The 23,830-nt window shown below is 36.4% G+C and overlaps 1 protein-coding gene across 1 annotated transcript in view; it reads left to right on the top strand.

The window, feature by feature from the left end:
* Positions 1–7,222: 7,222 nt before the first annotated feature.
* The window catches only part of LOC103268653 (kinesin-like protein KIF6), a gene marked incomplete at both ends in the record, with an annotated part of 69,939 nt that continues 53,331 nt past the window's right edge, over positions 7,223–23,830 (top strand). The window contains one exon of the mRNA XM_008066243.1: positions 7,223–7,352. Coding sequence (XP_008064434.1) covers positions 7,223–7,352 — 130 coding nt within the window. The remainder of the gene's footprint in view (positions 7,353–23,830) is intronic.

Below are 23,830 nucleotides of genomic sequence, written 5' to 3' on the forward strand. Positions count from 1 at the left end.
GATGCTATTTTGGAAGGTTACTTATTAGTTTGAAACTTTTAAAAATTAATATAGATAACAAAACAAAAATTTATCATAAGAATTACTCAGAATATTTTTCAGCTTTGAATTTTGGCTTGTTCTTTTTCCAGTAAAGTATTTTATTTGTTAGTGTACTATATCTTTCTTTTTAAAAAGTTAAAACCTGGTGTTATAGATTGTAGGTTCTATTAATTTAGTTAGTTTCTAAAATGTCATGCAATTAACTATAGTCATCATTATCAGTAAAAAGATAAGTTGCTAGATAAAACTAGAAAGAAAAGATATGTTTTTCAAGCTACTAGAAAGAGCTTTCAAAATGTCTCAATAGTGGTTTAAATGGAGAAAATTTCTATTGCTGTCTAGATCAACACCAACACAAAAATGTACTGCAGGTTCATAAAATTTTCTCAAGTAACATATTTCAACTATTTGTATTTTATAACAGAAGAAACATTTTAGAAGGTTGTAATCAATCTAAAGAAAATCTACCTTTGAGATTTGTTAAGGCAGGAAGGAGGGGTCACCTTACATAAGTCTCCTAAAAATTTACATCTCCCCTTTTACCCAAGTCTCTATCATAGAGAGCCTCTGAGAAAATGTGTTGGAGTGGGGAAAAAAATGAGATTGAGAAATGATAAACTAGAGAATATTCTCTGTATTGAGATGGTGTTGGGACTTTGCTTACAACATGTGAAATGTAGCTAGTTATTTAGAAGAGCCTGGTGTTTACCCACTCCCATTTTCATGAGCCCTGTCTGCTATTGATATTGTCCTAGGTCAAGGTATCTAGACTGGGCAGGCTCTAGTCTGTATAACCTCAGTCACATTTATGTGACTTATTAAAAGGTATCCTTGCCATCTGTTGGAAACTTGTTGCAGTATGCCGATTTTGCTGCCTTTGAATAGACTACTTTTCATGATAAATTTACAAATCCATAATGTGAGTAACACCCCCTCAAACATGATGCTATCGTAGAGTGCGTGACTTACATCATCATATGGGACATTTACAAGTAGAGGAAAAAATAGAAATCACCACGGCAACGCTAATCTATAACATGAAAATGAGAAACCATAGTCATTGCAGTAACTCCTGGAAAGTTCCTGTTCAGCAAATTGGTGATGCTGAAATGTCGTGGAGGTCACATGTGGCATGGGGAGGGATCTTTCACTGATGACTTCCTTTATTGAGAACAAGTGCTTGGCTATTGCTCTTTACATGTCTTCCCATCAGTTAAAAAGAGCCTACACATTCCAACAACTTAGCTAAATGGAAAAGATTCTCTGTTTACAGAGAAAACACAAAGCTTGCTTCTTCCCCATCATTAAGCAGGCGGAGTATACTTAAAACTTTTCCACTTAGGTATCCAAGTCAAGGCTATCAGTGACTTTTTGCTTGAAATCTAAACATTTTAGAAACATTTTGTAGGGAAAACTATTCACAAGCCCGTTAAAAAAAAAATCAAATAAATAGTTTGGGGAGTTTCCATCTTGGAATTAGAATGTTTATTTAAGAAACTCTAATGAAGCCCTCTTTCAAGTCCATGAAAATTATAGTCAGAACCAAGTGGTAAACTAAAGATTCAGGAAATAGCTATTGATTTGTGAAAGAGCAAGGAAAGAAAGGCCCAGGGAAGGAAGCAACTTGATGAGAAATTTATGCTAATGGTCCTTATATCCTTCAACTTTGAAAAACCATTTCAGTAGCTGAATTTAAAGCATTCTCACTCCTCGATTAGTTCTCCTAGGCACGAGGTAGTACCCAGGGCATGGCTCAGGCTGGGCTTCTCTGAGCAGATGTGTGAGAATAGATGGGGCTGACACACTGGCTGCAAAACTTGGTGCAAAAAGGATTTTCAGCGAGGAAGGCAGACAGGGCAGTCTGGGAGAGTCCAAAGCCTCGTGCCCGGGGGATTAGGCAGAAACCAGTAAAGAATCTAAGAACTGACAAAAGAGACTGTTTGGTGAGAGAAGATTGCACCTCAAAGATTCCAGAGAGATGCCAGAGGTAGACCCTTTCATAAGGTACCTGCAAATGAGCCAGCCCTAAGCAGAGAGAGAGCCATGAAGGAAGCCAAATTAATTTGGACACCAACCTATCTTTTTACTTACTTTTCAAAACCTTCATGGATAAGACATCAGAAGATAGTGAGGAACACATGACATCAGAAAGGGTCAGAGAAATGCATAGGATTGGGTTATGAAAGACAACTGAAAATTCTATGAAGAAAAACCAAGGACATGTATAAATTTTATTTTGATCAAAGTGACAAGACCACAAAACACCTGGAAATAAATGTAGATGTGTCATAGTTCTGAAATAGCCACTTTGGAAATCAACGACTCTGAATGATTTAGAAGAAAAAAGTAGCTTTAGCCAAATACCATGCAAGCCCAGATTAGTGAAGACACTTAACACTTTCTACCTTATGCTTCTAATTATTCTATGTAAATATAATCCTAAATTGGTGACCCATGTAGGGTGACCAGTCTAATAAATGAGCACACTTAGAATTCCATACTTGCTTGTTTTCTTCATATCTAATTTCAGCGAAGTAAGAGAGATATACGTATGTGTCCTTACTATCACGTTACTACATTTTTGATTCAGTATTGACAGAAACCCTATCAATGTTTAGGTAGATCCACAACCCCCAGTTGAGATAACCCACTAGCTGCATGATCAGAGAGGTAGAAAATAAACTTCCCTCAGAAGGACAGTCTTAAAATTCACAATGACCTTGCATATTAGCAGGTGTGACTCATCAGTATCTTCAGCTACCACCAAGATAATAAATAACTTTCCCCTTTGGACATGGAATAGAACTAGGTGCAAAAGATAAACCAGAAACCACTTCCCCATTTGTCTACTTTAAAGAGTTATTGACAATGACTTTGGTTGCATGCTAGAGTCACCTGGAGATTTTACAGATTCTGATACCCAGATCTTGCAAGCCCAGGACCAATCAAATCAGAATCTCTTAGGATAGGACCTAGCACCAGGGGTGTGTGTGTGTGTGTGTGTGTGTGTGTGTGTGTGTGTGTGTGTGTGTGTGTGTGTGTGTGTGTCCCCACAATCAGGGTTAGGTTTACAAAGGTTCATTATGCAGGTATCCTTGTTGATGAGGTGTGCCCCGCCTCCAGCAGAATCCCTCTACTGCCAATCTTTTTCTTATAGTATTATGATAATTGATCAAGGTCCTCTTATGAGTGAGAACGTGTAATACTCAGTTCTTTGTTTCTGTGATACATCACTCAGTATTATAGACTCTAACTTCATCCAGGTTGCTGTGAAGTTCATGATTTTTTTCCTTTATGGCTGAGCAATATTCCATCACATATATATACCACATATTTTTTATCCAATCCTCTTTCGATGGGCAGTACAGTTGGTTCCATGTTCTTGCTATTGTGAACAGTGCTACAATAAACATACGTGTGCAGGTATCTTTTTCATAGAGTGACTTGAGTTCCGTTGGGTATATTCCCAGTAGGGGGATTGCAGATATGAAAGATCAATTTTTAGATTTTTTAGGAATCGCCATACTGTTTTCCACAGAGGCTATACTAGTTTACACTCCCATCAACAGCGTACAAGTGTTCCCTTTTCATCACATCCTCTCCAGCATGTGCTGTTTTTTGAGTTATTGATGATGGCCATCCTGACTGAAGTTAGGTGGTATCCCAGTGTAGCTTTAATTTGCATTTCTTTGATGACTAGTGAGGATGAGCATTTTACCATTTATCTGTTGGCTGCTTGTATGTCTTCTTTTGAAAGTGTCTATTCATAATCTTTTGCCCACTTTGTAATGGAGCTGTTTGCTTTTTTTTTTCCAGCACTTTTGAGTTCCTCATAGATCCTAGATGTTAAGCCTATGTCAGACATACAGTTGGCAAATATTTTTTTCCCAGTCTGTAGGCTGTCTCCCTGCTCTCTTGATGGTTTCTTTGGCTTGGCAGAAACTTGTCAGTCTATTTTATCTCTTATGGTATGGGCACTTGGGGTTTTTATCAGGAATTGGTTGCCAGTTCCAATTTCCATCAGGGTGTCTCCTGCATTTTCTAAGGTTCTTATAGTTTGAGGTTTTATTTTTAGGTCTTTGATCCATTTAGAGTTGATTTTTGTGTATGGGGATAGGTAGGGGTCTTGTTTTAACCTTCTGCATGTGGTCAGCCAGTTTTCCCAGCACCATTTATTGAATGGGTTCTCCTCTCCCCAGTGGTTGGTGGTAGAGGCTTTGTCAAAGATGAGTTGGTTGAGATTTGAAGTTTTGCTTCTGGAATCTCTATACTGTTCCATTGGTCTATATGCCTGTTCTAGTACCATCACAAGGCTGTTTTGATTATTGTAGATTTATAATAAAGTTTAAAGTCTTGGAGTGTGATACCTCCCGCTTTTTTTGTTTTGTTTCTACTGAGAGTTGTTTTGGCTATTCGTGGTTATGTCTCCATGTGAATTCCTGTATTGTCATTTCCAGGTCTGAGAAGAATGCTGCCATTAATTTACTGGGTATTGCATTAAATCTGTAGATTGCCTTGGATAGGATGGACATCTTAACAATGTTGATTCTTCCAATCCATGAGCATGGAATATTTTTCCATTTGTTTGTGTCATCTTTGATTTCTTTGAGTAGTGTTTGTAGTTTTTGTTGTAAAAGTCTTTCACATCTCTGATTAGGAAGATGCCAAGATATTTCATTTTTTGTGTGGCTATTGTGAATGGGATTGTGCTTTTCATTTGGGTTTCTGTTTGTTTATTGTTGGTGTAAAGAAATACGACTGTCTTTTGCACATTTATTTTATGTCTGGAGACTTTGCCAAATCCTTTATCAGTGCAAGGAGGTTTTTGACAGATTCTCTTGGGTTTTCGAGGTATAGAATCATGTCATCTGCAAAGAGGGATACTTGACTTCCTCTTTTCCTATTTGGATACCACGCAAGCAGTTCTTTTTGAGAACAACTGGATTAAATGAAATAATGCAGGTGCCTGGCATACCTTTGGTGTCCAATGCATGTATGCCCCTCCTTTAAATTGCTTTCTGCTACTTCTACCTCCCCCTTTCCTGAATCTGCACAGGAGTAGCATTGTGTCTGTCTTGGTCTTCCAACATGTATCATAGGAGATTGCCTCAGAGTTGGAGAATTCATTTTTGACTTCACGCTGAAAAAGGCAGAACTCTCTTCTATTCTCACTTTTAATGTACCATCTCATCATTTATTTTATTACTTTATCTTCCAATATTACTGAACACTTTTCACCTATAAGTCTCAGAATCTCTGGATTTAAGAAGAATTGTGACTTCTTCATTCCTAGGGATTTAATTTAGCCAAAGCTTTTTGAGCACTTCAGAAAAATCAGGGTGGAAATAAAGTTTAAGGAACAAAAGGGATTCCTAAAAATAGGATACAATATCCATTTCAACTAAAAATGCCTTCATCTTTTCCAAGCATTTTTGAACTGTTAAACATTTTTAATAAGCTTCCTTAAGTGTCTTGCTGAGAAATGAATAAATTACACTTGTTTTCATTAAAAAAAGAGAGATCTTTTTCCATCTTTTCTGGCATTGTTGAAGGAGACAAAAAGGAGACTAAAACTTGGCAAAGGAGTACATTATTAGTGACATATTGGTCACAGATGTGCTGGTAGAGCTACGTTTTCTTCCTGCGATTAGTATTTTAAGTGCCCACAAATTACAAATGAAAGTACAGATAACTTCTTTACAAAAGTGAGGAGTGAAAAAAAATGTTATTTTCAAAATCTTCATTTTTAAGCTATTCTAAATAAGTTTTTATGAATAGGAAAATGATACATGGCCATTTGCTAGTTATTCTTTTAAAGGAGAAGTAGCACTGAATTATGCCACATTTTCTTAACATTATTAATTCCAAATATCAAGTAAAGATACCTGGAGATACTCTTTGGTAATACTTGTGAATGATAATATTTCCTTTCCTTAACAAGTCTTAAGAAACTCAAGAAGACAAAACTCAAGAGGTAGGAGGGAACTCTTTAGAGACTTCATGGCTCAAATCTGTAAGCCTTTGTTTGTTTTTAATTTTTACTTTAAAGATGTGGGCACAATTCAGGATTAGGTATACAAGTAGTCATCGTACAGGTAAAGTTTGGGCCTCCCTTTGGTCCCCACTTTGCCTGGTTTGAGATCAGGTGTCCTTATTGATGTTATGTGCCGCCCCTCGCTCCCCTGGCAGTGTCCCACTACTGCCAATCCCTTTCTTATAGTATTATGGTAAATGTTCAGGGTCTGCCATTAAACTGAAAAGCTTGTGCAAAATGTAAGAAACCATCAAGAAAGCAGGGGCATAGCCGGCCTTTGAAGTAAAGTATGAGGAGTTTGGCCAAATTCTACTTGCTTGCAAAAAGTCCTGAAAGGACTTTAAGGAGAGTATCGACAAGTTGATTCTGAAAACAAGGCTAGGATTCACCTGGGAGGAAATGGTATTGGCATCAGGGTGCCCATTAAGGTAGCTGTAATGGATGAGTGTAATTCCAGACCCAAGGCTGTGACTAAAAGGATGTAATGTAAGGAAAGGTATGTTGTAAACAGACAAGGATCAAGAAACAGATTTGACAGACATTAAAATGAAAAGAGCAAACTAAATCTTTATTATAAGACTTCCTCAGAAATTTTTCCTGGAAAAATTTTTTCAGGGAAAACTAGCCATGGGAATAACTCCTAGAGGAATGACAGATGCCTCGATTTTCACGATGTTTAAGTTGAGCTAATCGGTTTGAAATGTTATGTAAGCCGAAAGTGATGTGAAATTGAACAAAAATATTAATGTATTACCCGTGTAAGAATCTGAATTATGACACAGAAGAAACAATGTGGCCTAGTTTCCTGATATATAGGTAGAAAATTACTATCAATTTGCATTTTTAATTGAGTAAGAATATACATTTTATGTTGATTTAATGATTTGATGATTAGGATGAAAGGTGGCTTTAAATCAGGAGCTTGTAATATGATTTTCAGCCCCAAAGCTGTTTAATAGTACTGTCAAGGGAGTGTCAGTGTTTGATGGTAATCCAGGGCTGTCTGGTATCTTGTGTGTTATTCAGTTTTATAAGTACAAGACGTCATACTATACAGCTTTTTACAAGTAAACCTGTAGGAAAGACTTCAAGTTTTTTTCATTCTCAATGATACATTGGTTTCTTGCTTCCCATTTCCTTCCCTAGGAAAGTGACAATATTAGAGGACCCTGATCAGAATATTCACCTGAAAAACTTGTCTCTCCATCAGGCAACCACAGAAGAAGAAGCTCTGAATTTGCTTTTTTTAGGAGACACCAACAGAATGATTGCAGAGGTAATAAACTTTTCTGTGCAAGTTGCATTTCCAATAGTTTCAAGTATAATCGAATTTCAGAGGCAGTAAAAACTTTAAAAACAATCTCGTCCAAATCTCATGTTGCAGATAAGGAAACCTAGATCCAGAGAAGTGGGGAGACTTTCCCAAGGTCACCCAGCGGGTTAATCTAGGCCTCTGAATTCTCAACCCACTGCTTTTTTTACTTTAATGTGTTATCTAACTTTTAGTTTTTATTTTCAATTTTATACATATTGGTTTCTAGCTAATCAGTGACAACTCATTGAAGGACTTAGCTATAGAAACTTTTGCATACTTTCTAAAATTTAAAAAAACACAGTTCACCCTTCCTAACCACAAATCATCCTTATATTGGCATGTTTACATATCTATATATTTTAATTTAGTGGATTAATATTTACCAAGTATTTACAACAATGCATTGAACACAGAAAGTACTCTATGTATTTGTAACGATGATTGGCAGATCTGGGAACCACACCATATTGTATAATATAAGTATGTCTCAGTGAGATAGTAGGGACATACTTACATTAAAAATTATTTGTTGTTAATCTGGCATTCAAATTTAATTGAGTACCTATATTTTATCTGGGAACTCTACACAGGAGCCAAGAGTGGCCCAGCTTGATGGGGGCCCAAACTTTCTGATTGGAGATGGAGAGTCCTGAAGTTCTCAACCAGCCACACCATGGTGAAAGGAACAGGGTGGTGCTGGTGATGGTGGTGGTGTGGAAAACAGTTCCCCAAATGAATAGCTTACTGTTTTCACTGGCACTTTCTTTTCTTCAGCTATGTTCCCAGAGTTCCTATGTTTTACCTTGTCTCTGATAGCAAGTAGTAGGCAAGGAGAATAAGCGGAGAAGGTAAATAGTCTAAGAAAAATCTCCATCAAATGACCTTTCTTCAGTCCCACATCTGCCCTCTGGAGTGTACTCACCTTAGATGCTAGATAGATCAATGAAAACCAGACTCAGATAGTGAAAGCATGGTTTTGGCATCTGTTATTGTTTGGGACTCTTAGTTTTTGTTTCTGTTGTAGTTGTTTACCAGTTCTGTATCAATACTAACTTCCATAGGTAGAGTTTATGTGCCACATATATGGAGCTAAGGACTCTTAAGTTGTTATTTTCATTTGAGGAAATTTTACACAGTTTTCAATTTCAAAATATTTTGTTTTGCTTTACAGCATTTTGTATTTGTGCTCAGTGCTTCCATATTTAGGCCATGTGATCATCTGTGATACTCACATTTGTCATAATAATTGAGGATTAACAAATAAAGGCTGATTAAGAATTAAGGCATGTATCACCTCACACCAGTCAGAATGGCTATTATTAGACAAAGAACAACAGATGGTAAGGTCGCAGAGAAAAGGGAATGCTCATCTACCATTGGTAGGATTATAAATTAGTTCAGCCTCTATGGAAAACAGCATGGAGATTTCTCAAAGAACTAAAAATTGAATGACCATTTCACCCAGCAATCCCACTACTAGGGATCTACCCAAAAGAAAAGAAATCAATATGTAAAAAAGATACTTGTACTCATATGTTTATTGCAGCACTATTCACAGTAGCAAAATCATGGAACCAATCTAAGTGCCCACCAAGAATTGACTGGATAAAGAAAATGTAGTATATCTACGCCATGGAATACTATGTAGTCATAAAAAATAATAAAATCACATCCTTTGCAGCAACATGGATGGAGCTGGAGATCATCATCCTAAGTGAACTGACTCAGAAACAAAACAAAAACTAAAACACACATGTTCTCACTCATATGTGGGAGCTAAGTGGTCACAAAGATGTACATAATAGACACTGGGGACACAAATAAAGGGGGAGAAGGAGATGGGGGAAGAGTTCAGAAATTACCTATGGAGTGCGATGTTCACTATCTGGGGAATGGGCCACCTGAGACCCAATCCTCCCACTACATACTATGTAACAAATATTCATGTGTACACCTTGAATTTAAAATTATATAAAAAGAAATAGGGCATATAATGACAAAAGACTTAGCATGTTCCACTAAGTCCTGTTCCTCCATGTACCTTTTAATAAACAGCAAACCAAGAGATACAGAATATAGATGGGTCCTGCCCTCCAATGGAGATGGAGGGCAGGAGAAATGCAAAGGAGGAAATATAGCTTCATAAATTGTTCCTGAATCTGTCCCTGCTTCAATGCTAACTAACCTGCATTGACTCACCCCTTAGGATGACTCATCCCCAAGAAATATCATACAAGTACCTTGTCCAAGAAATATCATACAAGTACCTCATCTTGGACGGGTTATGGAAAGCACCTCACCCTTTTTTACCATGACCTCCAGTAGCCTAAAAGGTTGGGCATTTGCTGTTTCAAAGTTGTGCATGAACTTTAGCTGACTACATAGTTGCAGGCTGTTATTTTGCAAAGTTTTGACGAACTTCCTTTGTAAAACTTACCTGTCATGTCTTACCATCTTACAAAATTCCAACTATCTTTTCCAATTACTTACTGATGAGTGTCTAATAGTATTATAAATAGCTGAAACCTGAAGCAATCTAATCCTAATAATGCTTCTTGTGCATTAATTTTTATTTAATTTATTCATTTTTCCTGTGTGAAACCTGATTTTTATTCAAACAAGTCTAAGGTTTGGGATGTTTCTGTGCTTGCTTTTATTTTTTTCTTTGGTAATAGTTATCATTTTATATTGAGAGCTACTCAATAAAACTTGACTTTGTCATGCACATCTAATTCTTATTTTCTTGATGGAAACTGAGGTTCACAGAGTTAGACTCTTACCCAAGATCACACAACTAGTAAGTGACAGACTCAGGACTCAACAACATGTCTGACTGATTCAGAGCTTATTTTTTTCCTTATGCCACCCTTCATGAATATAATAATCAAACCGACATTTGTCAAATGTTTCAACTGAGGGTATATTTCTAAATTATTTTAAAAGTATACCAATTATGAAGCACTAGTTTATCTCTTGAATTCAATGAAAGCAAATACATAAAAATATAAATGAAGGTAACTGTCAACCCCTGGAAATGCTTTACTATTCGCAGGCTCTAAAAAAGCATGTCTTGGATTACAACCTAGCTGTCAGAATGTAATTTGTCAGCATGGAACGAACTTACCAGGATAAAAAGAACAAACTAATCGTTTTTTTTAAAAAACGAAGTTCCCAATTTCCCATTTACACAGAGAAACCCAGAAGTTGCCATGGCAACCAGAAAACATTTGCAAAACAAAGTCTGAATATGTGGGACACAAAGTGGAGTGTTCTTTCCTTTCATTTTCTTTACCCACAGCCAGGATTTTAAGGAAAAGTTATTAAGAGTAGCTTCATCCTCTTCTTATTTATTCAGAACTCTTAAATAATTTCTGCAATCCTACCAGTGTTTTGAATAAAACCATGTCCTTAGGATAAATTTTTTAAAAGTTGACTTGTTGGGCCAAAGAGAATAAATACGTAAAAGCTGAACTGTGTGTGACCCAGCATCAAACTCCACCAATAGCAACTATAACCTGAGTCCTTTTTGTCGTATCAATGAAATATTTCTGTCAATTAATAAAATCTAATTGAATAAGACATTCTGCATTTGATAGGCCACGCACAGTCCCACAGATGGGACCATTTGTACCCTTCCTTGAGGGCAAAGCCACACCCATGGTCTAGGGCATTCTGTGCCCAAGTGTGGTCCTAGGAAAACCTGCATTAGAATACTCTGTGGTGCTGTTCCTTGGATTCCATTTCTGGTTGATGGATTCAGAATCTGCAATGGAGCCCAGGAATGTGCATTTTAGCATTTTAAATGTGCTCAGGCTAAAGATGAGAGCAGTATGAGTTTTACCATTAAAAAAACTGGTTGAGGCTGTGGCTCAGCCTGTAATTCCAGCACTTTGGGAGGCTGAGGCAAGTGAATTGCCTGAGCCCATGGGTTCAAGACGCACCCAGGCAACTTGACGAGACCTCGTCTCTATAATATGTCAAAAATTAGCCGGATGTGGTAGCGCATGTCTGTAGTCGACAGAATGAGACTCCAACAAGAAAGAAAGAAAGAAAGAGAGAAAGAGAAAAAGAGAGAAAGAGAGAAAAAAGACAGCTGGTTGAAACTCACTCCCAGAGAGAGTCAATGAGCAGGTTCATACTCCACACCCTGGTCAACACCACAAAATGTGTAAGTTCTGCCAATTTGGTGGGAAAGAAAAAAAAAGTCTTGTTTTAATTCACATTTTTGGTTGCCAAATTATTTTGTATCTCTATTAACCATTTACATTTCTGTTTTTGTTCATTTCTTCTATTTGTGTTTCTCCCGGAATATTAGGGTAGGTCTAACTGATTTGTTCACTCCATGAAGGCTATAGCTTTGTCTTGCTCACTGAACATCTGTGCACCTAGAAATAGAGCCTGATATGTAGTAGGTGCTCAGTAAATAATTATCAAATGAACAAACATTAAAGATAATATCTTTTTTGCTTTTGTCATATACTTGGCAAATCTTTTCCCATTTTAAATTTTTTTAATATTGGCAAATCAATCTTTTTATTTTATGGTTTCCTGCTTTTGATGTTATGTTTAGAAATACAGTTCACTGATGAATAATGCTAATTGCTAGAAAGTGGTTTTTGTTGTTTTGTATTGAGATTTGATGCCCAGTAACCCTCCACCCCATTGTTCCCAGTTTGGCCTAGGACATGGAGAGGGCTGGTCAGGTTGCAGTGAATATTTATTTATTTGTTTATTTGTTTATTTATTTATTTATTTTAAATTGTAAATTGGCAAATTATAGTTGTATATACTTGTGGGGTAAAAAGTGATGTTATGACCTGTGAATACAATGTGGAATAATTAAGCCAAGCTAGTTAACATATCTATCACCTCAAATTAATACTATTTTTGTAGCGAGGAGTTGATCTCATCAGAGACTGGACCTAAACCTTGGGGAAAAAGCTATGCTGAATTAAAATATGTGTTCATTTTGAATTATTTCTCTAGAAATAGCCTCCATTGATGAAAATGTCATTTAAATATTCATTAAATGCTGTTGAAAGTGAATTATTAGACTATCAGGGGCCTCTTTTGAGAGCCAATTTTAAGAAGAGAATAGTATTTGGGGTCCTTCTACCAACACTTCACAGTAGTGTCTGTTATGGTTTAAATTGTGTCATCCCATCATTCATATATTGAAGTCCTAAACCCCAGTGCCTTAGAATATGACTTTTTGGGGAGATAGAGTCCTTACAGAGGTAATCAAGTTAAGATGAGGTTATTAGGGTAGGTCCTATTCCAAATAACTGGTGTCCTTGAGAAGAGTGGAAATTTGGAGACGGATACACATATAGGGAGAAGGCCATGTAAACATGAAGACAGTCATCTACAAACCAAGGAGAGAGGTCTAGAACAGCTCCTTTCCTCACAGCCTTCAGAAGGAACTACCCCTGTCGACCTTTCAATTTTGAACTCCTAGCCTTCAGAGCTGTGAGATATTCCTGTTATCACCCAGTTTGTTGTATTGTGTTATAGCAACTCTTGGAAGCTTAATTCAGTGTTCAAATGTGCTAGTATGTAATTTCTGATGTAGTTGGTACCTGGTGTAGCTCTTGACCTCGTTGGATTCAGGAGCAAAGTATGTTATATCTAGTATACAACATTTGCTGTGGAACTGCTTGAAAGGGACCTTTGGTAAGAAAAGAACACTGTGCTGACAGAAAGTCCAGGATCCCATGTGTAGGTTGCTTTCTTTCTGTCTGCCTTCCTTTCCCAAGCTAATCATCAAGTGACTTACTCCAGTCAGTGTTGATTTCCCTCTGTGGTTTTTTAGCCATCACTACCCACCACTGACAGGTGGTGCTGAGGAGCATGTGCTTTGAGACCTTCTTTTCTACCCCTGGCTTCAACTCTTGCCAAATGTATGTTCTTGAGCAAGTCACTAGCTGATCTGAACTGTACTTTCTGTAAAATGCACCTGTAAAATGGGCATAATAATACCTACCTTCTAGAGATATAGTAAGAATTGAATTAAATGGCATTTGTTCTCAACTATCAACTATTTAAAGACAAGAGTTCTGTGTTAGTCATCTCTATTCTCTCAGCACCTGGCAACCAGTCATTAATTTAATTGTTTTGTGGTGTTGATGAGTGACGAAGTCCCATTGATCTCAGCCAATAAGACCTACAGTCTCAGGCTTCAAATTACAAATAATTTTATGGCACACTGCTTATTGGTGAGTACAGAGAACATCACAGATGACTTTCACAGTTTTTTTAAATTGTGATACTGCAGATCTTTTGGAAAAAGTTCCATTCCAATATCAGCTAACTAAAAAGTTTGTGGGAATTATACATTATTTTTCCCAAGAGCTATTAGAAGTCTTTATGCCAAAATTTATCAAATGAGAAAAGATTTTCCAAGTATATGACAAAAGCAAAAAAGCTTAATTTTTCAATTTCATGATGGTGCAAAAGTGATATGAATTCAGTAGAAACCGTATTTCCAGTATCGTTACAGATACTGTTTCTGTTTTTCACTTGTAGTACATTAGATAAATTATATGAAATAGTCAGCACTTTATTATAAAATAGGCATTGTGTTAGATGATTTTGCCCAATTGTAAGCTAATATGAATGTTCTGAGCACACTTACGGTAGGTTAGGCTAAGTAATGATGTTTGGTAAGTTAAGTGTATTAAATGCATTTTCAACCTATGATAGTTTCAATTTATGATGGGTTTGTTGGAAGGTTGCCCCATTGTAAGTCAGGGAGCATCTGTACTAGATTGATCTGACTTGTGCTGATGTGCTTTGTAAGCTCTCAGACCTTGCACGTTATCAAAGTTTTGAAATAAGTTGTATGGCATTGTGGCATTACAAAGACCACTGGGAGACAGGATGTAAGCAGCGGTTAGTAGGTTTATGCTGGAGTTTTAGGATCAGCTGTCATTGGGCATATTTAATAACATGAGGATAGTGCAGGAAGGAAAGAGCAGCTTTACTGTGTGATTGTGTTTGTTAACACCATTCTAATTCTTAGTCTCTTTGTGTGGTGTATGCAGAAACAAGAGGATTTTGGTTATAATTAGTGTTCCAAAATAATATTCCACTGGACCATTAAAGAGACACTAACACATCCTCACAACTTTTTATTTAGGGGATATGTTTGCCATATATAATTAGTGAGCTTATTATAAGATTTGTGAACCTGGTTAGAGCAAGATATACAACAGGCAAAATACATTTTGACTCTGACCTTACTGTAATAAGAATACCATTCCCAGCTGGGCATGGTAGCATGTACCTGTAGTCCTAGTGAGACCAGCCTAGGCATCATAGCAAGACCCATTGAAAGAAAAAAGAAGGAAGGAAGGAAAGAAAGGGGAAGAGAAGGAAAGGGGAGAGGAGAAGGGAGTAAAGGGGAGGGGAGAAAGGAAGCAAGGAAAGAAGGAGAAAGGAAAAGAAGAGACAGTAAAGGAAGGGAAGGGAAGGGAGAAAGAAAGGAAAAGAAAGGTAAGGAAAGGAAAGGATTTTTTAAAAAAATGATTAGTCCCATTCGGCAGCTAGAAGCCTTAAGAAAGAAAGGGAGGGGGAAAGGGAGGAAGGGAGGGAAGAAAGGAGAGATAGAAGGAGGCAGGCAGGCAAAATACACAGCAGGCAAAATACATTTTTGCCATGATCTTATTACAGTAAGAATAGCATTTTTAGCCGTCCCAACAGGCAGCTAGAAGCCTTAGCGAAAGATATGTTGACAAATCTAACTCATGCCCTTGCCTATTATATATACCTATTAGGTAAAGAAGAAAAGAAACTTAGATTTTGAGCACTCATCTAACCTGATTTAGTGGCATTAATAAATTGTAAGTTTTTTCATCTAAAATATTGATTAAAATAAATGAAGTGACATGGTAACAGCCATTACTAGAATTTTAAGTATATACTTCTTATACATTATTAGAGGAACAGTCTTTTTGGCTGTAAAAATCTAGTTCCAGGGTTTCTTCTAATCTTTAAAATCTTCATCTCTAATTAAAATAGCATAAGAAAGCCATTTTTACTCTATCGCCTGTTATCGAAATTCACCAACAACGGCAATAAAAACTGAAACACAGAAGTAGAAAAAGCCATCTTCAGTGAAACAAGGAAATAGCTATAACCTCAAACTATGAGAAAATCTGCCAAATACTATGAATTTGAATTACAGTGAGAGAGGGTGCTGAGAGCCAACACATATGTCCTCCAACCTCAGGCAGGATAGAGTTTCTCTTAAAGAAAGGGTCACGATTCTTAAACGCAAATCCAATGATCTTTTGGTTAGAGTGATGAGATCTAAGAGCTAGGCAAGTTTGGGAGAGGACTCTGAGAATATCATATAGAAATTCTTATACTATAAAAGGTGGATCCCAAGAAGAAATCTTAAATATAGGCTGTTTTTATGATCAGTGATTCAGGGAGTTTGTGATTTAAGGAACTTTACTATGAGCAGTCCAGACTTGTTAGTGCAAAATATCAAGGGAAGTTTATGTTTTAAATGCTAAGGACATAACAGCTATAATGTAAAAGCACCCAGGACACACATCTGATATGATTATCTCCTTACCTTTCCTCTAGACTATGTCCTAAGAAAGAGATAATCTTGTTCAAAGATAAAATTATCAGAAAGCGAATAGCCCAAGTATATATACTCCATCTATAAATATGGAGTAAGTGTTGGGCTAAGAAAGGTGCTCTTGAAGGCTGATTATGTCAGAGAGCAGAGGGCTTGTTCTTCATAATCTTAAATATTTTACTTAAGTACAATCTTCATTTTAAAAACATAGCCCAAAGTTATAGAAATGTTCAAAGAAAATATTATAAGAGAACACAAAGAAAAGCAAACTTGAAGAACTTAGGAAAGAAATGAAAGAAAAAAAAGAAAACCACAAGAGATGAAAATGTCACTGGAAGCAAAAAAGAAGGAGGAAGAAGAAGAGAAAAAGAAAGTAGAGGTGACAGAGAAGAAGAAAAAGGAAGAGGAAGAAATGTGCCTGAAAAATAACTAAGGATATAAAAAGAACTGCGGGAGATGGCAGTATCTAGAAAGAGAGACAAAGGAGCCTCCAATGATGCATAGTAGGTAATCCCGAAGAAGAGGAAGAACAAAGAAAAGAGATACAGGGGAAATTTTCCTGAAATTTGGAATTACTTGAATCTGCAGATGAAAAAGACATACTGTATCAAAGAAAATATTGAAAGATTTTGATTCCAAGACATCATCTATTAAAGTTACTAAATCCCAAAGCTAAAGAAAGAGCCTACAGGTTAACTCTGAGTGAAAACTAAATAGATTGTTATAACTAATACCGAACATCTCTGCTTCCAGCAGCATCTCTATTCTGAATGACATTGTCCTCAAATCTGTGTCTGTTACCGATATCGATGTCCAAACTCAAAGATTGTGTTGAGAACTATCACAATCAAGTTTGACAGGATAAATATAAATACAAATAGAATATATAGCATAAACACACAGGATAAATTTCTTTCATAAGAACAAATGTATATCTAAATTCTGCTTGATGTGTTACCACTGTCTGTTTTCTATTTATCTATACACAGGATAGTAAATGGTATTTTCAGCTTACCTATTGTCTCAAGATGTGTAATATGTACAAAAAAAGATTTTCCCTAAAGACGGTTTGAATGAACTGGCAAAAATTCTTGAGGTCATTAGCCCTTTTAGCCTCATCATATTATTATTTCAGCTACATAAATGATTACACTTGAAAAATTTAAAGCCAGATCAACTTTTAAAAGGTACAGAAAAAAATTAAGTCAATAAAAAAATGAAAAATGGACATGGTAGACAACTGTAATAAGTTATTTATTGCCTTTGAGTACTAAATTTAGTTATGATTCTTCTTGCAGTCAATTAAATAAAAAAGCAGTAGATGGAGCAGACATTTGGAGTTACATAGTTTTCACTGTTCAGAGAGAAAACCTTAGTGCTGGTGTACAATATGATGATATCCAGCCCAGGAACCATGCACAGGAATGATAACTGAATATAGTTCCAGTCAAAAATATAGATAAAATTGTTTCTCAATTTGCCACATATACCACCATTCAGCAGACTTAGATTTTGATATAAATGTGTTTGACTTTGATTTTCCATATTCTGGAGAAATGACCAATAGGGAAGCAATCTTCTTTATCCTGATTTCCAACAGAGGAAGCTTTAACAGAGCCGTCACTAATTCTGACATCAGTTTTCCTAAAAACTTTGAGTCAGCTAATAGATCTTTGAGGATGTGAAAATTTAAAAATCCATCTAATTGGTTCCAGCCTTGTTAGGAGGGATACATTATAAAACATACTAGGCCTATTCTAATCATAAAGGTTAATCATAATTATTAGAACTTTCTTTCTGTTTGTTCTAGATTGCTCCAAAACTAATTTTTAAATTTTAAACATTAGGTGTGCCTAGCCTATTTCTCTTGTACAAAACTACTTCGATGATATGCTGGATAAGAGAAGGACATAGGATCCTGTAACTGGGGAAAATCATTTTGGTTACTTTTCTAAAAGCAAGGTATCTTATGCATAGTAAAGTCAGAAATGAAAATGAGAAGTTTAGGATCATTAATTTCAATAGAGAGATATCCACTTAGGGACAATTTGCTGCTAGGAATTTCAGTGTATTCTAAAACAACTCCAAAAAAGATTGTGGCCGGTGATTATAGGAGCCTGAGCAAACTACTAGGTTTCATCAGACCTCACTTTTCCAGCCTGAGCTAGAGAGCATCAGGGATCCGCATGCCTCCTAATTCAATCCGTTTAATATGACAAGAACTATATAAGGAATCACAACCAATGGGGAAAGGATTAGGTAAGCCGTAGTAAACAGTGAGGTTTAACCTGAAAAGCTTGTGATAGCAACATAGAAAACATGTAGAAAACCACGTGGAGGCTAGTATTTTAAGTTTTCAAATCAGATCAAGCAAATGAGGAGAAGAACAGATCAATTAGGGTATCTGTTTAGAAAGTATTATCAAATAAGGAGAATTGACATGGAAAGCTGATTTCTGGATTCTGTGGTTACTGTTGTTGTTCATAGCTGGTTTTCTTTAAGGAATATCAGGCATACACGTTATAATGTCCTGTTCTGTCTAAAAGAGGTTTCCTTCACCTGACCTATTCTAGATTAGCATAAATTCTTGTTGAGATATTTTACTCCAAAATAGCAGAGTGACTAAAAAAAGATTTTATCACACAGGAATGGATAAAAAGCTATAAGTTATAGCAAGAAATAAATAAGTATTCGAAGGATCCTGGGAAATCTTTAATGTGCTATGCAGGGATTATTTGAATCATTGAAGGATGTATTTAAATATCCACAATCATTTTTGAAGTGATTAAAAACATAGGTGTTTAACTAGAAGTAAAAAAAATTAATTTTACAAATATAATATATTGCATAAACACACAAAAAACGTTTCACTTATTAATTCTTGCCCCCAGATCAAAATTTCCAGTCTTAAAATTGGCCAGCTACACTCACACAACACAGAAAAAAATGCATCACCATTTCTCTTAAAATTATATTTCAGTCAGGAAGTATCTACTGCTCTGTAGGAAAGCAGAGTTTAGTGAAATTTGAGGTTTCTTTACCATATGAAATAACTTCTTGAAGAATTGAGGCTTTGCTTCCAGAATCTCTATCCTATTCCATTGGTCTGTGTGCCTGTTCTTGTACTTTGACAAAGCCTCCAACAGCAACCACTGGGGAGAGGAGAACCTATTCAGTAAATGGTGCTGGGAAAACTAACTGATCACATGCAGAAGATTGAAACAGGACCCCTATCTATCACTATACACAAAAATTAACTTTAAATGGATCAAAGACCTAAACATAAAACCTCAAACTATAAGAACCTTAGAAAGCGCAGGAGATACCTTTATGGAAATCGGAACTGGGAACCAATTCCTATTCAGAACCCTAAAGGCCAATACCTAAAAAAATAAGATAGACAAGTGGGACCTCATCAAATTAACAAACTTCTGCAAAGCAAAAGAAATCATCAAGACAGTAGGGAGACAGCCCACAGAATGGGAAAAAATATTTGCCAACTACATATCCAACAAAGGCCTAACATCTAGAAACTACAGGGAACTCAAACGCGCTGAAAGGAAAAAACAAACAGCCCCTTTATAAAGTGGGCAAAAAACATGAATTGACACTTCTCAAAAGAGGATATACAGGCAGCCAACAGACACATGAAAGAGTGCTCAGTCTCACTCATCATCAGAGAAATGCAAATCAAAACCACACTGAGATACCACCTAACCCCAGTAAGAATAGCCATCATTAATAAAATAAACAACAGGTGCTGGCGAGGATGTAGAGAAAAAGGAACACTTCTACACTGCTGGTGGGAATGTAGACTAGTATAGCCTCTTTGGAAGTGTGGTGATTTCTGAAAGAACTAGAAATTGACCTTCCATATGATCCAGCAATTCCCCTTTTGGGAATACACCCGAAGTAACTCAAATTATTCTACAAAAAAGATACCTACACATGTATGTTTGTTGCAGCTTTATTCACATGACAAAAACATGGCACCACCCATGTTGCCCATCGAAGCTGAACTGGATTTTAAAAATGTGGTACATATACACAATGGAATATTATGCAGCCATAAAGAAGGACAAATATATGGATTTTGCAGCAACTTGAATGAATTTGGATTCAATCATACTCAGTGATTTATCACAGAAACATAGAACTGAGTTCCATATATTCTCACTCATAAGCTGACCTTGAACAATTACAATGCTATAAGAAAGCGATTGGCAGTAGTGGGAAACTGTCAGGGGGCTGGGATTGGCAGTTGAGGGAAACTGCTAGAGGAGGGAGGGGCATACCTCATCAACAAGGGTACCTACATGATCAATGTTTATATACCTAACCCTGAAATGTACCCCACATCTTTATAATAAAAATTTTTAAAAAGAAAAGAAATAGCTTCTTAAAGTGGTAGCATAGCCAGTGTCTGGGAGGGGCCTATAGGGCAGTAGCAGAAGGGGCTTTAGTGCTGCCCTGCAGTCTTCAGTGGAGGAATTTGATGTTTTCTCAGTTAATTTCTGTTATGTAAAGCACTCTTCTAAAGCAGCTGCAGTCTCCACCTCCACAGTCATGTTGCTGCTCCAAGCCACTTCTACAGAGACATTTTGAAGTCACTATTGTCTGACAGGGTCATTTTTGAGTCACTTTTATCTGTACCACTCTATTTACACTGAAAAAATGGACTGGCCACCAAATAATCATTTGCAACTCAATGGATCACACCATCACCCTTCGCTACCCACTATAGCAAATTATTCATTACAGTGTCATAATTTTACAAACAATGGTCCAAATGGATTTTTGGATTGAACATTTAAAACTCCATTTGGAACGGTCCATCCCTTGAATTCTTCCATGGTTTAGATTTTACTGACTGTCTAGTATATGCACAAATGTTAAATGTTCTTTCTGAATACAGTAACTAATGCCAACTGGGAATAGTTTAGTTTAAGGGAATTTATGAAGATAAATGAATTTTGAGTAGGCTTATTTGAGTAGGGAAAGGGGTATACTTGAATGACATGGTAAAAGAAAAGGAAGTTGAAGATGTAGAGGGTAGTGATTGAGAGCTCTGCAATCAGGCACAAGAAATAATTGAAGCCCAAGACAGGTAGGGAGATTTAACTCAATCTTGCTATTTCAAATGCTAGTTCTAATGTTTTGACTCAAATGAACTATATTCCATGGACTTAAAAAGTTTGCAGATATAGTCACAGAATTATTTGGAGATTTTTAGAAAGTATAGAGTTTGCCATAGAGGTTCCGAACCATAAGAACTGAGTAGGAGTCAACAAATTAAACATTTTTTTTTTTTTAGCACTACTGTGCTATGCTAGGGTTACAATGAAGAAGACACATCTCCAGGAGTTTAGTCCAGGAAGAGGAGAGTAGAGAGCCTTGGTAAAGGAAGTAGCCCTTCCGATAGATGGAACTTCAGTAAAAAGCAAGGTGTTGCTACACTGGAGATGAGAAAGATGAAAAGTAACTTTCATCAACCATATGCTACAGATGTATGATGAATCTATAAGGGATCCAGTGAGCCCTTAGAAAAATATCTATTATCGATTTTCAAAAAAAGAAAACATATTGGGAAAATAACAAGTTAATATTTTTGATACTAAGCCCTAAAAAGGAAACTGATAAAGGATTATTAAATAATTGTCAGTAAGTCATTAAGAAAGAGTCAGTATTGATTTCACCTTAAACTAACTTCATTCACTTTTCTGATAGGGTTATAAAATTTTGTAGATCAAATTAATTCAATTTTTAAAATAAAGTCTCTCAAAAGGAATATTTTGAGGATATAAAGAGAAACTGAAAGTACTGGATTGAAGTCAATTTAAAACTATCCGTAACTGTTACCTAACAGGGTAGAGAGCAGAAGTGGTCTTCACGTTGTTGTTGCTCTGCCCTACTCCTCCGTGTCATACAAATTGTTTAGTTGATGGTATACACGATATTTTTGTTTGTGGATAGCACAAAATTGAAAAAGAAAATCAAGATTCAATACAGTGTAATGTTGGTATAAAAACTAGTCAGATGCAGTCATCAAATAAAATGTGTGTGTTTCCCTTCCCCAAAAATTATATCTTGGGTAGAGGCTGGAGCAAATCTGGTGTAGTAACACTTCATGTGCTATTTATTGGCAATACTAGATATAGATTGCTCCGATTCCAGGAAGTAATGCATCCAGCATCCCCTGCTGTGGCTAGGCTACATTTGAAAGAATATGTTCAAGTGCCAGAAGGCCATATTTTAAAAGGATTTTTTTGGTAAACAGTTGCATAAGGCACAGTTGAAGGAAAGAGAGATATTTAGTCTTAGGAAGCATGCTAGTTAAAATCAGGGTTGTAGATTCAGGTTATAGATAGGATTGACATGAATCAAATACACTTTTAAAAAATATTCCTTTGAGAGGTAGAGGACAATCGGAAGGGACAAGAGTAAATACAGGGAGACTAGAAAGGAAAGAATACAGTAACCCAAGGGAGAGGTAAGGAATGTTTGGTTAATGAGAGATTTGAGACAAGTCCAACAGGAGTAGGATGGATGGGATATCCATTCACGGGACACAGAGGGAGGGAAACTGATGCAATTGTTTCACCAATATTATGTTCAAGATGCCAGCAAAGCATTTTAGTGACAATTATTAATCACACTGTTGGACAGTCTAATCTGGTGTACAGAATAATTAAGGCAGGAGATAGGATATAGGAGGCATCTGAATATAGTGAATATCAACAGTGAATATCAACAGTGGCCTTTAAAATGACCTTCTAAAAAAAAAACAATAATTCATTATATATTTCCAAATATCTAGAATAGTTGAAATCTTCCCAACACAAAGAAACGATAAATGTTTGAGGTGATGGGTACCCTAAATAGCCTGCTTTGTTCATGTATGCATGTATCAAATTATCACATGTACCCCATAAATTTGTATATTATTGGATATCAATAAAAGTAAATAAATATGTAAAAGTGACCGTCTACACTTGGCAGACCAATTGGTAAGTCAGTTGGCATTTAGTATAACTCTGCAGCAAAGCAGGTCTTATTATGACATTCTAGAGACATGAAAATCAAAACTACTTCATGTAAATTTGCTTAAGCTTTCAACACTAATAAGTGACAGAATCAGGACTTGAAACCAGATTACCTGATACCAAATTCGGAGATTTTGGTGTATGATTTTTACTATACTACAGAGCCTATGCAGTGAGAGTTGGAGTTGTGGATGAGTTCCCAGGGGGAAGAAATATGGTGGCCATAGCTTAGGGGACACCTATTTTTAGGAACTGAAGAGAAGGGGGCAGAGAGTAAAGGAAAGGAAGATAGAAAAGTTAGAGAAAGAAATAGTACCTGAACAGTATTTGACTTTAGAAACCAGGCAGTAAGCAGAGGGTGGAGCACCTCCAGAATGAAGGAATGGTTGGCATTACCTAGAGGTTCAAGATGCTCAGTGCTGAGAATAGATTGCGCTCTTCACTGCATATTTTGCCTTTCTCATTTTGTATTCACTCTATTTCACTCATTTTGGCTTTAGATCCTGACTAGATTATAAGTTTTTTGAGGGTAAGGTCCACGTCTTATATTCCTTCTTGTCTCTGTACTGCCTAACATAGTTGTTTACATAGACATATGAAATGTAAAAGCTCTGCATACGGATGATTAATCATCCCTAGAATTTTTCCAGCGGCTCAGCCTCTAGTGCCAAAAGCACATTTGTTTAAAATGTGTGCTTAAATTTGAATGAATCTGCCTAAATGGTGCCATCTGTTCTTAGACAGTCTCAGAAACATTTTAATACAATTTTACCTTTAAAAGGACAAAAATAGGACCATGCCTATGA

Source organism: Carlito syrichta, unplaced genomic scaffold, assembly GCF_000164805.1.
Source record: "Carlito syrichta isolate Samal-C Ts95f unplaced genomic scaffold, Tarsius_syrichta-2.0.1 Scaffold104817, whole genome shotgun sequence".
Classification (NCBI taxonomy): Eukaryota; Metazoa; Chordata; class Mammalia; order Primates; family Tarsiidae; genus Carlito; species Carlito syrichta.